The 13,064-nt window shown below is 42.9% G+C and overlaps 1 protein-coding gene across 4 annotated transcripts in view; it reads left to right on the top strand.

Annotated features, from left to right (window-relative positions):
- The window catches only part of pih1d1 (PIH1 domain containing 1), a 43,179-nt gene that overhangs the window by 25,902 nt on the left and 4,213 nt on the right, over positions 1–13,064 (top strand). The window contains exons 2-9 of one of the 4 annotated variants that reach the window (XM_039825047.1): positions 842–919; positions 8,065–8,147; positions 8,710–8,767; positions 9,600–9,788; positions 10,834–10,895; positions 12,005–12,086; positions 12,285–12,381; positions 12,985–13,011. In XM_039825047.1, coding sequence (XP_039680981.1) covers positions 8,067–8,147; positions 8,710–8,767; positions 9,600–9,788; positions 10,834–10,895; positions 12,005–12,086; positions 12,285–12,381; positions 12,985–13,011 — 596 coding nt within the window. In that variant the 5' untranslated portion in view covers positions 842–919; positions 8,065–8,066. Of the gene's footprint in view, positions 1–841; positions 920–8,034; positions 8,148–8,709; positions 8,768–9,599; positions 9,789–10,833; positions 10,896–12,004; positions 12,087–12,284; positions 12,382–12,984; positions 13,012–13,064 lie in introns of all 4 variants that reach the window. The other 3 variants (XM_039825044.1, XM_039825045.1, XM_039825046.1) reach the window with 3 other exon arrangements.

The raw sequence follows: 13,064 nt of genomic DNA, 5'->3' as shown, positions 1-13,064 counted from the left end.
CTTGTCTCATGTAATAGCCTTTATTTCTAATGTCTCCCTCTCTGAATTATATTATGCATGATGAGTTCTACATCTTCCAGTATGCTACACCACTGACAAGGATTTGATAGATTTTTCCATATACGTGGATTGAAAACCTATGTGCATTGCCTATTTCTCGCTTCAAATGTTTTCAGAAACATATTTTAGTGCCTATAGCCTACTGTATAGCTGAATAATCCAACAGTTTAAGAAGGCAGGCAGGCAGGCTGGCCCCACCAGGTGTGTGTGTGTGTGTGTGTGTGTGTGTGTGTGTGTGTGTGTGTGTGTGTGTGTGTGTGTACATTCCATTCATGGCCACACTACCTCATGGGCCACCTCGAGGTGCCCCTTTATCTGAGATATGTACAACAGCCCCTTGGTCAACTCTATAGCCACACCTTATCATCCCTGTCCCTTTTACAGGATTTTTTGTTTCTCCAGATCTTCAAACCATGGAAGCTGTGTCATCTGTGAATAATCCTGCAGTGAATTTCCTCCATGCACAGCACACAGTTTGGGCCTATATGGCACAGCAGCAGCCTGCAGATGTGAGCCAGTGAGGCACATTGCCTAGTAATTTGCTGACAGCACCATCTAAAGCACAGCATGCACTAAAGTATAGCACCACATAATCTGATGTTCCATTGGCACAACAAAGCAGTGTCAGAAAACACTATGCTTTCAAATACAACGGCTGCTACACACTCAGCCCAAGCTTGGGCTGAGTGTGTAGCACTGATATATCCTGTCAGTGCTGGGGAGATACAGTACATCGGGCTCAAAGTTGCTATCTAAGAGATGGGTGCTTTTATTTTGAAAGGTACCGTATCGGAAGTGTTGTTGCTACGTTGAACACCGGTGCGACATCTCACTTCAACCAACTGGCACGGGTGGAAAGGTAAACACATTTTTGTTTGTGTCTGTGTAGAGAGGAGGGACGCCGTAGTAAACACGCATTACCCACAGCAGCTAGTGAAATGGTTATAGAAAACAAAGAGGGAAGCCAGTCGTGCTGGTATGCATTGCTAGTAAGGTATGCTAACTTCTCAGAACATGGACAAACCTCACCATGAGACACCGTGCTAAAGTTGGTTTTATATTGGACGTTGGCTATTCGACACATTCGAAAAATGTATTATGCAGCTTTCCCTTTTGACCTATTCATGTCAAACCACTTTTAGTGAACTCAGCTAACTCCCCTACACATTGCACAAAGAGTAAAAAATATTTTTTAAATCAAAGGGTGTGTTTTTTTGAAAAAATAAGCTTTGTGCAATGTGTAGGGAGTTAGCTGAGTTCATCAAAAGTGGTTTGACGTGAATAGGTCAAAAGGGCAAGCTGCATAATAGATCTTTTCGAATGTGTCAAATAGCCAACCATAGATACACAACGTCCAATATAAAATCAACTTTACCACGGTCCATGAGACACGTAACCAAGACAACGGCCTTTGCTTAACGTGAATCGCTTTTGCTGCCACAAGAACAGCGAGGGTTAAAAAACAAAACTCAAGCACTTCATTCAGTTACATTTTATTTAAAGTATCAAATCATAACAAGAGTTATCTCAAGATACTTTACAGGTCTAGACCACACTATATAATTTACAAAGACCCAACAATTCCAGTAATTCCCCCAGGAGCAAGCATTTAGTGCGACGGTGGCGAGGAGAAACCTCGGACAGACCCAGGCTCTTGGTGGGTGGTGTCTGCCGGTGCTGTCTGACTGCCAAGTTGTTTCTTCTAACGGTCCCATCTCTCATGGAGTGAAAATTTCACTTTATGAGTTTTTTTTTATATTAATGTGAGCTCCCCCAGCCTGCCTATGGTCCCCCAGTGGCTAGAAATGGTGATAGGTGTAAACCGAGCCCTGAGTATCCTGCTCTGCCTTTGAGAAATGAAAGCTCAGATGGGCCGATCTGGAATCTTCTACTTATGAGTAGGGTTGGGTACCGTTTGGATTTTTACAATGCCGAACCGGTACTTTTAAAACGATTCCGATTCCTAAACCGTTTCTTGAAAAATGACATAAAAGAAAGGCTTTTTATGGAGTTTTTTTTTTATTGAAAATTATTTAAATTTAACAATATATTAATGTCTTAAAGTACTTAAATATGTAATAAGTAAACCTAAGTCACCTAACACACAGCTACAATAATTTAACAAATAACAGTTACACTATTAACAAGTAACAACAAAATAAATGTTGAGTTGGTATGCCAACCAGCTTCAAACTTTAGCCGTTCTTTTGCAGAAGAGTGACCATATTTACCTTTTCTGGCAAGCTAGGACACCTCTCCTGACTTATGACATGTCCTGCACAGGAGAAAACTCTCTCAGGTGGTGTCCAAGAGGTCTGTACACACACAGTATGAGTTTGAAAGGGCAGACAATTTGGGGAGGCTGTCTCGCCTCCCCCACCACCAGGCTACAGGCTCTTGTCCTGAACGATAGACTAGCAGAGCAAGTGTAATATGTTTACTAGCGATCACGTGCAGTCAGTGAATGGTTAATATGCTTTCACGTCCATTTTGGTGAGCCCAGAGGGAAAATATGCCATTTTAAAATTAGCCTACATATACGGTAGCTAGCTAACAGTAGACTACAGAGAAAGTGTGATATTTTTACGTCCGTTTCAGAGCGTGTACAAAAAGCCGTCTATCAGCAGGAATTGTAGAGTGCATGTCGGGGGAATAGCGCGGACACGCGCTTCACACTAGACCTGTTCGAGTCGTGATTCACTCGGATCTTTAACCCGAGTCTTTAAATTGACTCATGAATCACGAGTCTCTAGCATCATTAACCCGGTTGAGTCCTACTACAATTCAATCTAAAATGATAACAGCGGCACACAAAAACCTCTTGCAACATTAGCTTCTAGTATTCCTAGCCATCTTAGCTGCAAAAAGCTTTATAAATTACAATTTCGTAGTAAACAGCAACTCCACAAGTCAAGTCAAGCACCTGAGTGAGCAAAGAGACAGTCCCGACCCGCAGACTCAGAGCCGTAAGCTCGCAGACCGTGGGATTCACTCGAGAACTCACGAGCCCTCGATGACTCGTGAGTTGTTGGTGATTCATGAGTTGTTGTCTGACTCATGAGTTGTTGATGACTCGTGAGTTCTCGCGGGTAGTGATGGGACAACCGACTCTTTTACGAGAGTCGGTTCAACCGGACGGTTGTTGGTTGGCCTACCGAGTTAATAGATTCGGTCACCGGTTCGCGTGCCCTCGGCGGGGGGGAGGTGATGATCGCGTTTAACTTTACATAACTATCAAGATAAGATTACGTGTATTTGTATGTGATGTAGGCCTAATACTTTCCCCTTGGTAATGTAGCATATGAATTTCCATGAACACAATTCTAAAATGCACGAGAAATAAAGGCTTCTGCTATCGGTTGATAAGTCAAACTTGCCGAGACCCTAGACACCCGTTTGATTACATAGACTCATGCAGTAGCCTACCCTCAGTTACGGTCCTTACGGTCTCCTTGTGACAGCCTAGCCTAGCTACCATGTAGCAACATTCACTTCTCTAACATTTAACTTAACATAACTACCAAAATAACATTTGTGTATTTGTATGTGATGTACTGTACTTCCCCATCGATAATGTGTGAATTGCCGTGAACACAATCCTCTAAGATGCACCAGAAACAAGGCTCGGTTAATAACTCAAACTTGCCGAGAACCAAGACACCGCTTGATTACGTTAGACTCGAGCGGGCCGGCCGGTTGCACGGTTAAATTAGACTCGAGCGGGCCGGCCGGTTGCACGGTTACATTAGAGTCGAGCGGCCGGCCGGTTGCACGGTTACATTAGAGTCGAGCGGCCAGCCGGTTGCACAATTACATTAGACTCGAGCGGGCCGACCGGTTGCACGGTTACATTAGACTTGAGCGGCCGGCAGGTTGCGCGGTTACATTCGGTCTTGTTCGGCATAGGGTCTAGGCATTAGTAGCTCATTTCCTGATTGATTCTACCACCACCACTCCAGTCCAGTGGAGGCGCTAATGAGCTAGATTACAACACACACAGTAGCAGAAGAATACCAGCTACACAACGGCCAACCATTGACATATATTTAATGCCAACGGCACGAATGAAGTGAAAGAAAAAAACAGGAGTGAGTCGGTTCATTAGGGCCCGAGCGCTGACAGCGGCGAAGGCCCTATTGAAACTGAAGGAATTATTATTGTTTCTTCTATTATTTTCCCGTCAAATGAATTGGCTTTTTGAGGGGCTTAATATATTCAAAAACTCACCAAATTTGGCAGTCGCATCAAGTCTGGTGAAAATTTACTTATTTTAAGGGTTTCGGGAATAGGCGCACAAAAATGGCTCGCTGGCGCCCCCTAGAAAGTTAAGAAAATTGAGCCCCTGCAGTGCGTTTAACGTAGACTCACGAAACTTGGTACACATATGTAACATGTCAAGATGTACAAAAAACGTCATTACAGCCATACCCTAAACCCAACAGGAAGTCCGCCATTTTGATCTCAAAGTTCGAAATTAGTGCGATTTTGGCCATTTCCACATGTCGTACTTTAACGAACTCCTCCTAGAGATTTCATCCGATCAACTTCAAACTCGGTCTGTGCCATCTTAAGATGTTAAAGATGAAAAGTTGTTAAAAGAAAAACTTTTCGTCATAGGGCGTGGCCGTGGCGGGGCGGCCATTTTGTGCGTTTCGCCGCCGAAACAGGAAGTGGGTGTAACTCGAGTGTACGTTGTCCGATTACCTCGAAACTTTTCAGGATTCATAAGAGTCCAACCCTGAGGACAAATAAAGGCCGATATTTACTTAAAGTCATAGCGCCCCCTAGTGGCAACAGGAAGTAGGCCTAAAAGTCAAGGTGCTATACTTTAACGAACTCCTCCTAGAGATTTCATCCGATGGACTTCAAACTTGGTCTGTACCATCCCAACACCTTACCGATGAAAAGTTATTAAAGAAAAACTTTTCGCCAGACGGTGGGCGTAGGCCATTTTGAGTGTTTAGCGTGCGACCAAAGAAGTTGTTGTAACTTGAGTGTACGTTGTCGTATCTGCCCGAAATTTGTCACGATGGACAAGGGTCCGGGCCTGAGGACACCTACAGGCCAAAATTGACTTTTGGTCATAGCGCCCCCCCCTGGCCACAGGAAATCTGCCTTATATGACAAACATCATCCGATTTAAATGAAACTTAGAATGTGTGGTCTACATGTGATACTGATCCGCCCCCTATAATATGACCACGCCCACGTACTCAGGCCACGCCCCCTTTCATAACATTTGAACCGTTTAAGGTAGAGACTCGTGTGAGGTGTCATTGAACTCAGCAGAGACTTCCTTTTTAATTGGTTATGGTTTGACCCGCCCCCTATGCTTAAGCCCCGCCCCCTTTCATAAAATTTGAACTTTTTAAGATAGACCCTTGTGTGAGCTATCAATGAACTCAGCAGAGACTTCCTTTTTAATTGGTGATGGTTTGACCCGCCCCCTATGCTTTAGCCACGCCCCTTTTCACAGCTAATGAACCGTATGACGTAGAGTCTTGTGTGAGGTATCGTTGAACTCGGCGGGGAGTTCCCTTTTAATTGGTGACGATTTGCGGCGTCCGAGTGCCGCGCGAATCCACGGTCGCAAGGAGCGGCGTCCGCCGGTAACCCCGACGCGCGCAGAGGCACGAGGGCCAGGGGGGGGGCGCTATGACCAAAAGTCAATTTTGGCCTGTAGGTGTCCTCAGGCCCGGACCCTTGTCCATCGTGACAAATTTCGGGCAGATATGACAACGTACACTCAAGTTACAACAACTTCTTTGGTCATCGCTAAACACTGAAAATGGCCACCACACCGTCTGACAAAAAGTTTTTCTTTTAATAACTTTTCATCGTTAAGGTGTTGGGATGGTACAGACCAAGTTTGAAGTCCATCGGATGAAATCTCTAGGAGGAGTTTGTTAAAGTATAGCACCTTGACTTTTAGGCCTACTTCCTGTTGCCACTAGGGGGCGCTATGACTTTAAGTAAATATCGGCCTTTATTTGTCCTCAGGGTTGGACTCTTATGAATCCTGAAAAGTTTCGAGGTAATCAGACAACGTACACTTCGAAGTTACACCCACTTCCTGTTTCGGCGCGGAAACGCCAAAATGGCCGCCCGCCACGGCCACGCTATGACGAAAAGTTTTTTTTTTTTTTAACAACTTTTCATCTTTAACTTCTTAAGATGGCACAGACCGAGTTTGAAGTTGATCGGATGAAATCTCTAGGAGGAGTTCGTTAAAGTACGGCATGTGGAAATGGCGCCAAAATCGCACTAATTTCGAACTTTGAAATCAAAATGGCGGACTTCCTGTTGGGTTTAGGGTATGGCTCTAATGAAGTTGTTTGTACATCTTGACATGTTACATATGTGTACCAAGTTTCGCGGAGTTCACGTTAACACGCTGCAGGGGCTCAATTTTCTTAACTTTCTAGGGGGCGCTAGCGAGCCATTTTGTGCGCCTATTCCCGAAACCCTTAAAATACGTAAATATTCACCAGACTTGATGCAACCACCAAATTTGGTGAGTTTTTGAATATGTTAAGGCCCTCAAAAAGCCAATTAATTTGACGGAAGAAAGAAAGAATAGAAAGAAAGATGAATTCCTTCAGTTTCAATAGGGCAATTCGCCGCTGTCGGCGCTCGGGCCCTAATTACATGTAATTTTTAAAAGAATATTCGGTTTTCTTTCAGACCATTTACATTTATGGATATAACGTTTTCCAAATAAAATTAAAAGATTCTAAATGAAAACATGGCATTTTATCCAAATCAAAAGCTCACCTTTGATGTAGCATACAATACTGACTCAAGTGATTCAAGTGAATCGCACAACCCGGATCAGTTTGGTGAATGACTCAGAATAACCTGAATCCTTAAAAGGAATCGAGTTTGCCAGGCCTACGTCACACCGCGAGCGGGCACGTGCGCCACTTGGCAGAAAAGGGAGGAAAAAAAAAAGAGGCTGCTGCTGTCCAGAGCGACAGAGGGAAAATATTTCAGTCGGAACCGAAATGAGGAACCGAAATTCGCGTTCTAATCCGGTCCGAATACTACCGTTTGCGTAGGAACCGGTACCATAGTGGAACCGGGTTTCGGTACCCAACCCTACTTATGAGGTCATAAGGAGCAAGGTTACCTCCCCTTTTCTCTGCTTTGCCCGCCCAGAGAATTTGGCCAACTCATGAGAGAGAGACATCATGGCTTTGAAACGAGCAAAGTGGCAGTTGGTCCACCTTGTGCGTTATTGGTTGATTTCACCACTGGTGCTGAGCCTCCTGAGTTTATAGCTTTTCCAGTGGTTTTCATAGTGAGGTCTGGGAACCCCCCAGGGGTCCTTGAGAGGGGAAATACTGTATTATCACTAATTCCAGATTGTGTGACTATTTGGTTCATGGGTTGCATACACTTGGGGGGTCCGGTCCGTGTCAGTTTAGGGGTCCTGACGTGAAAAAGATTGGATCCGAATCACAAGGCGGATACACAAATTATTTTCCACTTTTGTTAACATTGTGAGATGTGTGATTTGTGCTGCATGGCTATGTGGTGTGAGAATAAATGGGAGAAAATGAGGTACAGACTGGGAAAAATTCACACTTCATTAACAGGTTGTCATGCACACAGAATAAGGCTCACTACGGTTTACATGCCAGTCAAAAACAAGAATTACATAAGTTTTGGGCATAGAAGTCACTCTCTTTGCTGTTTAACATGCAGCTTTATGATGCATTTAGTACTAACAGCAGCCAGCAGGTGATAAAGTTAGTTATCAGTTCTTTTTTACTTCTGAACAATGAAGAATATGAGCTGTTTAGAGGGACACTGTAAAGCTAATGTCACGTCAGCAAACAGCTGTTTTATTCAGGTGAATAACTACTTTAGAGTTGACTTTTTGTCTGGGCTGAATTACTTGGTGTGTGTCGGATCAGTGCGTAGACTACCGTACAAATTATCCTTTAATTTTTTAAATGTTGTGCTTGAAAGTTGAATTCATTAACAGATTTTTGGCCGTAGCCATGACGACAGACTCCTCACTCCTCAACTCCGAGCTGGACTTAGAGCAGCAAGAGGAGCTGTATCAACAGCTGCTGTTACAGGTAACATTGCTAACACAAGAGCGAATTACAGGGTGATGGTGTAACAGGAGCAAAAGCAGAGAATTAAAGTCATAAAGTTACTGACTCAGTACTGTCAGTTACACATCATTATCCTTACTAACTAAAATCTGTTCTGCAGCTCTCCTAAATCCATTTGGCCTGAGAGTCAGTTCGATGAAGATTAGATAACCAAGCCTATGAAAGCACAGAAGGCCTGTGATGAACATATGGTTATAGTTAAATACTTTGGGTTATGTCTACCGGTATATTAAATTTACTCTGGGAATCACTTTTTTTGTCCTTTGCTGGATTCCAGATGAGGCATGATTTCCTGGAAATATCTAATTAGTATAATAAGATAAATCTACACCATGCCAAAAGCTCCAAGTAGTAAAACCACATCATCAGCACCTTAGTGGGCTTTCTTTCTGTTTGTGTGTCTTGACTCCTTCATCTTTCCTTTTTATGTTTATCTTTTGATCTAGCTGAATATGTGTACAATTTCCCCAATGTGTCTGCAAACCATTCATTAACTTTAATCCACTGCTGGCTTTCTATTTAGACCGTGGGAAAGATGCAGACTGAAAACCCAGACTCCAAAGTAATCCGACCACAACCTGGTAAGTTGCTCCAAAATACAAGTTATATAAAATCTTAAAATTTCAAAAACAGTGCCGCTGTTTGTTCATGGATATGAAGTATTGTGGTCTTGGCTTTTCAGTCCTTCCAGTATTTCCTGGATGTCTTTTGTATGTTGCAATTAAGTTGCAGGAGACAGTGAAACTTTCCAAAAGTTGAGTTTGTTTTTGTGTATAATTCTTTAAAAATAAAAAGGAAACTTGTTTTGGGGAGAATAACATTACTCTTGGCTGAGAGTTCCTAGTTTTTTATTGGACTTTTATTAGACTTATTGGACTTTAACTTATCATTGCACTTACAATAACAAGCGTAGCTGTCCTCAATTTAGGTCATCATGTACGTCTCCTCTCTGGTTTTTCCTGCATCCACCGGGTGTGTTGTTTGTGTGTGTGTGTGTCTGTGGGTGTGTGTGTGTAAGCGTCGGTCGCAGGGGGGAACGGAGCAGTAGCCCCACCCGCTCCAGAGAGCCAACAGCCAGGATTGAAACGGCAGCGACTTTTAAATCGTTACAGACTACATTGATGTTAAAATGTATACAGGTTGGCATGACGGTCTGAAATGTTTTTGCACGGTCTTTCACTGTATGTTTTGTTGGTAAATGTGAGATGTTCGAGTCTCGTCTTCATATCACAAACACTCACTCCCGCTTGGTCATTGGCTCTCAGAGTGCACGTGAGACTACTGGGATTGGTCGCACCAAATTTGCGGTGATTGGTTGAATTCGCGTGAATTGGCGCGATCGAGATGTCGCAAAATCCTGGCGGGACTGGCTTTCTTTTTTTCTCTTCATCTTTCTCCCCTTCCCCGTTTTAGGCATGTGCGTGAAGACTGTCTCAGAGCCAGGCAAGCAGAAGGTCTTTGTCAACATCTGTCAGTCAAACTCCGTCCCGCTGCCACCTGAACTCTCCAGAGAGGAGCTGGTGGAGCTGCTCCAGTCAGAAGATCCAAGCGGCTTCAGAGTTCCCATGAGCCTCGGCGAGCCACACGCAGAAGTAGACAACAGTATGTGACTAAAGTCACACACACAACACACACTACATTTTGTAGTGACTTCATTCGGAGTTCAAAGTGTAACATTTTCTTCATTGTCCTCCATTCCATTGGTATGCAGTTCAACTCTGACCTGCTGAACGGAAATCTGCATGCTGGCGGCGTTTTTATTCATCAGACCTTTCAGTGTGCAACAGAAAATTATTCATTGTCCAAATAACAAAAAGGGCCTAAATCTTTTACAAAGCTAGTGTCATTGCAGGGCAACATCTAGCTCAGACAGTGTGCAGAGTGCTTGGCAGCGGGCACAGGGTCGAATCCAACCCGGGGCCGTTTACTGCATGTCAGCCCCAAAGTTAGTGTGACTGCCAAACTATTTAATTGTAATGACGTATCACTGTAAAAAACATACAGTACAGAATGAGTTTTGCACGTCAAGGCATATTAGTAATTGAACTTTCCGTAGCAACAACTTCCATGCAATTACATTGCAGCCTTGTAGTTACACCTCCCTTCTTTTTAGGCATCCGAGTTCAAATAATCAACCACGGCATTAAACTCCTGGCACAAGAGTAATGTGTAGACATATTCCTTTGTAGTCACAGTAATCTTTGAAATGAATACTCCCAGAGGCACTGCACGCAAACAAAAAGATTATGTTCTCTTCCAAGTTCACGCTAAGTGATTCATGTGAACTTGTTGTTTTCTTTGAGGCTTACATGGACCCGAAGGGTTATTCAAACAAACTGCAAGCTGGGACTCATCACATCCTGGTCGGATCCAGGAGCGGGGCCACAGGGAGATTGGCTAACTAAAAAAAGAAAAACCGAGGGCCTAAGGTGTCCCTATTCAAAATGGGAGAGCAGTGGGGGGAAAGTTTCCCCACTTCCACTGACTTAGGGCGGCAGATGGGCTGTTTTACACCAAATTCCATTCTCAATGTAGCGCTTTAATGTTTCTTTAAATATTTAGGCCTACTTTTCCAAATAGGTATCATTTACTTTTCACAATCCACTTGATCCACATCTGTATATGCACATATGTTACTCTGTTTCAGATTCTCAGGGTTGCACAGCATATGATGTGGTCATCAACCAGGAGTTCTTCCAGAAGTGCCAGGTGTGTGTGTGTCTGTCGGTGTGTCTGTGTGTGTCTGTCTGTCTGTGTGTGTGTGTGTGTGTGTGTGTGTGTGTGTGTGTGTGTGTGTGTGTGTGTGTGTGTGTGTGTCATATTTGTACTCTTGGGGGTCCACAATAGGGTTACATGCTTTGGGCCCAGTTTTTCAAAAAATTTAATCTGGATCAAATTGATACAGATTTGGAAATCTCATGTTTTGCTATCCAGGATCACCTGATCCATTTTACTTTTATGCCAGTTTTTTTAAAGGAGCATTGGACTGGATCACTATGATCCAAATACCAAATTTCAGGATTACCAAATCCTGTTTACCAGAGCCTTAAATGGAGCCAACAGTGTAGCCTACTGGCTTAGCAAAGAACAACAGGTAGGCAAAATACCAGTGGCCACAAATAGCCATTGTTTGTTTTAATTTTAAGAAATAGAAGAACTGTAATAAACAGAAACATTTTACATTCTTTATTTTGTTGTGTTTTTTTTCATATCTCATTAGATATGACATGCTTCACATATGCTTCAAATATGAAGACATGTATATATCATCAGTAAACATTGATTTTGTGATCGTTCACTGATTTTATTTGGTTCGAAAAATCACAACTGAATCCACCCTTCTGATGGGATCAGGATAATCCTGTTTTTTTGGATAAAATAAGTCCCAAACCGAGTTCAAAGTTTTGAAAAAACCCAAAGGGCAGGTTTGATCCAGATCGAATGTGTGGACAGCACATGTGGGCAGCACTTATGAAAAATTGGTCTGATAGGATAGATCATATTCACAATATATTAGAATATTATGTGAATGTGTGCTTCCATTCAGAGGAAATTTGATTCATTACCGTACCGTTTGTCTATTTTAAATTAGCTGAGGTAAATGTGAAACATCGAACTTTGCCACTGTGTGTTGTGTTCCTTTGAATCGTCTGGGTTGTGCCGATCTTCTTTGATTTTCCACACTTAAACAACAGATGCCAATACGTAAATCTTGTTAAGCCTCCTGTCGGCTGTGGTATAGATGCTCGGTGAGAAGAAACAAAAGTCCTGACCTTCCAAATGTGTAACAACATGAAATTTGTCTTTGTGTTTTGTAGATGGATCCCTTGTTCCAGCAGTTTGTTATCCTGGTGTCTTTAGAGGGTTTGGAGAACAAATACAATCTGGAGCTAAGTAGAGGTGTGTGTGTGTGTGTGTGTGTGTGTGTGTGTGTGTGTGTGTGTGTGTGTGTGTGTGTGTGTGTGTGTGTGTGTGTGTGTGTGTGTGTGTGTGTGTGTGTGTGTGTGTGTGTGTGTGTGTGTGTGTGTGTGTGTGTGTGTGTGTGTGTGTGTGTGTTCTTGAGAGCAGATGTTGATTTTGGTTTTTGCGTTTCTGCAGACTGGAAGGTGCTGAAAAACAGAAAGTTCTTGGGTTCTGTTAGCGAGCAAAACATCCGGACGAAGAGCAGGCCAGTGATTCAAGAGCTGCAGCCTCAGTACGTCCCTCTGACTGACTCTCTCTCTCTCTCTCTCTCTCTCTCTCTCTCTCTCTCTCTCTCTCTCTCTCTCTCTCTCTCTCTCTCTCTGAGTGACAAAACACTAGTGACATCTGGAGCCTGTTGCAGGGTTCTTTTTTTTTTCTTTCTATCAAGTCATTTAGAGAAAAGAAACATATGTATACTGACATCTGTTTTTTCCACAAAGACACAGTAAACAGTTTTGGAATCTCGCTTTGATGAGGGTCAATCAGACACACGTCTTTTAAAACCGCCACGTTTCTTTTTTTTTAGTTTCTTTCACCTTTATAAAATGAACTTTAATCAGATAAAGCTCCTAAAATCAGGATACTTGCATGTATGGTTGTAGTTTACGTCCTGCAGGGCTCCTGTGATCTTTAAAGTCTATAACACTACAAAGACTATATTACACCATAACTAGTGTTGGAATTTCCAGCGTATTGACTAATGCCACGGGCTGAAACGTGTACGTTTCGCTTAATTTGAAAAAGTTAACGAAAACAGCAGTGATATTTTTGTCAGTGATTTCTATGATTTGTATCACACGCTCCTATCTCCCACTTTATGTCTCTTCTCCTACAGGGAGAGCTCCACTGTTACAGCCAAAAGGTAAATTTCTTCTTATCTGCCTCTTTGACGTATTATCCAAAGTTAGAGCAACT

This window comes from Perca fluviatilis, chromosome 15 (genome assembly GCF_010015445.1).
Source record: "Perca fluviatilis chromosome 15, GENO_Pfluv_1.0, whole genome shotgun sequence".
Taxonomy (NCBI): Eukaryota; Metazoa; Chordata; class Actinopteri; order Perciformes; family Percidae; genus Perca; species Perca fluviatilis.
The sequence above is the reverse complement of the archived record's forward strand: the minus strand, read 5'-3'. Positions and strand labels throughout refer to the sequence as shown.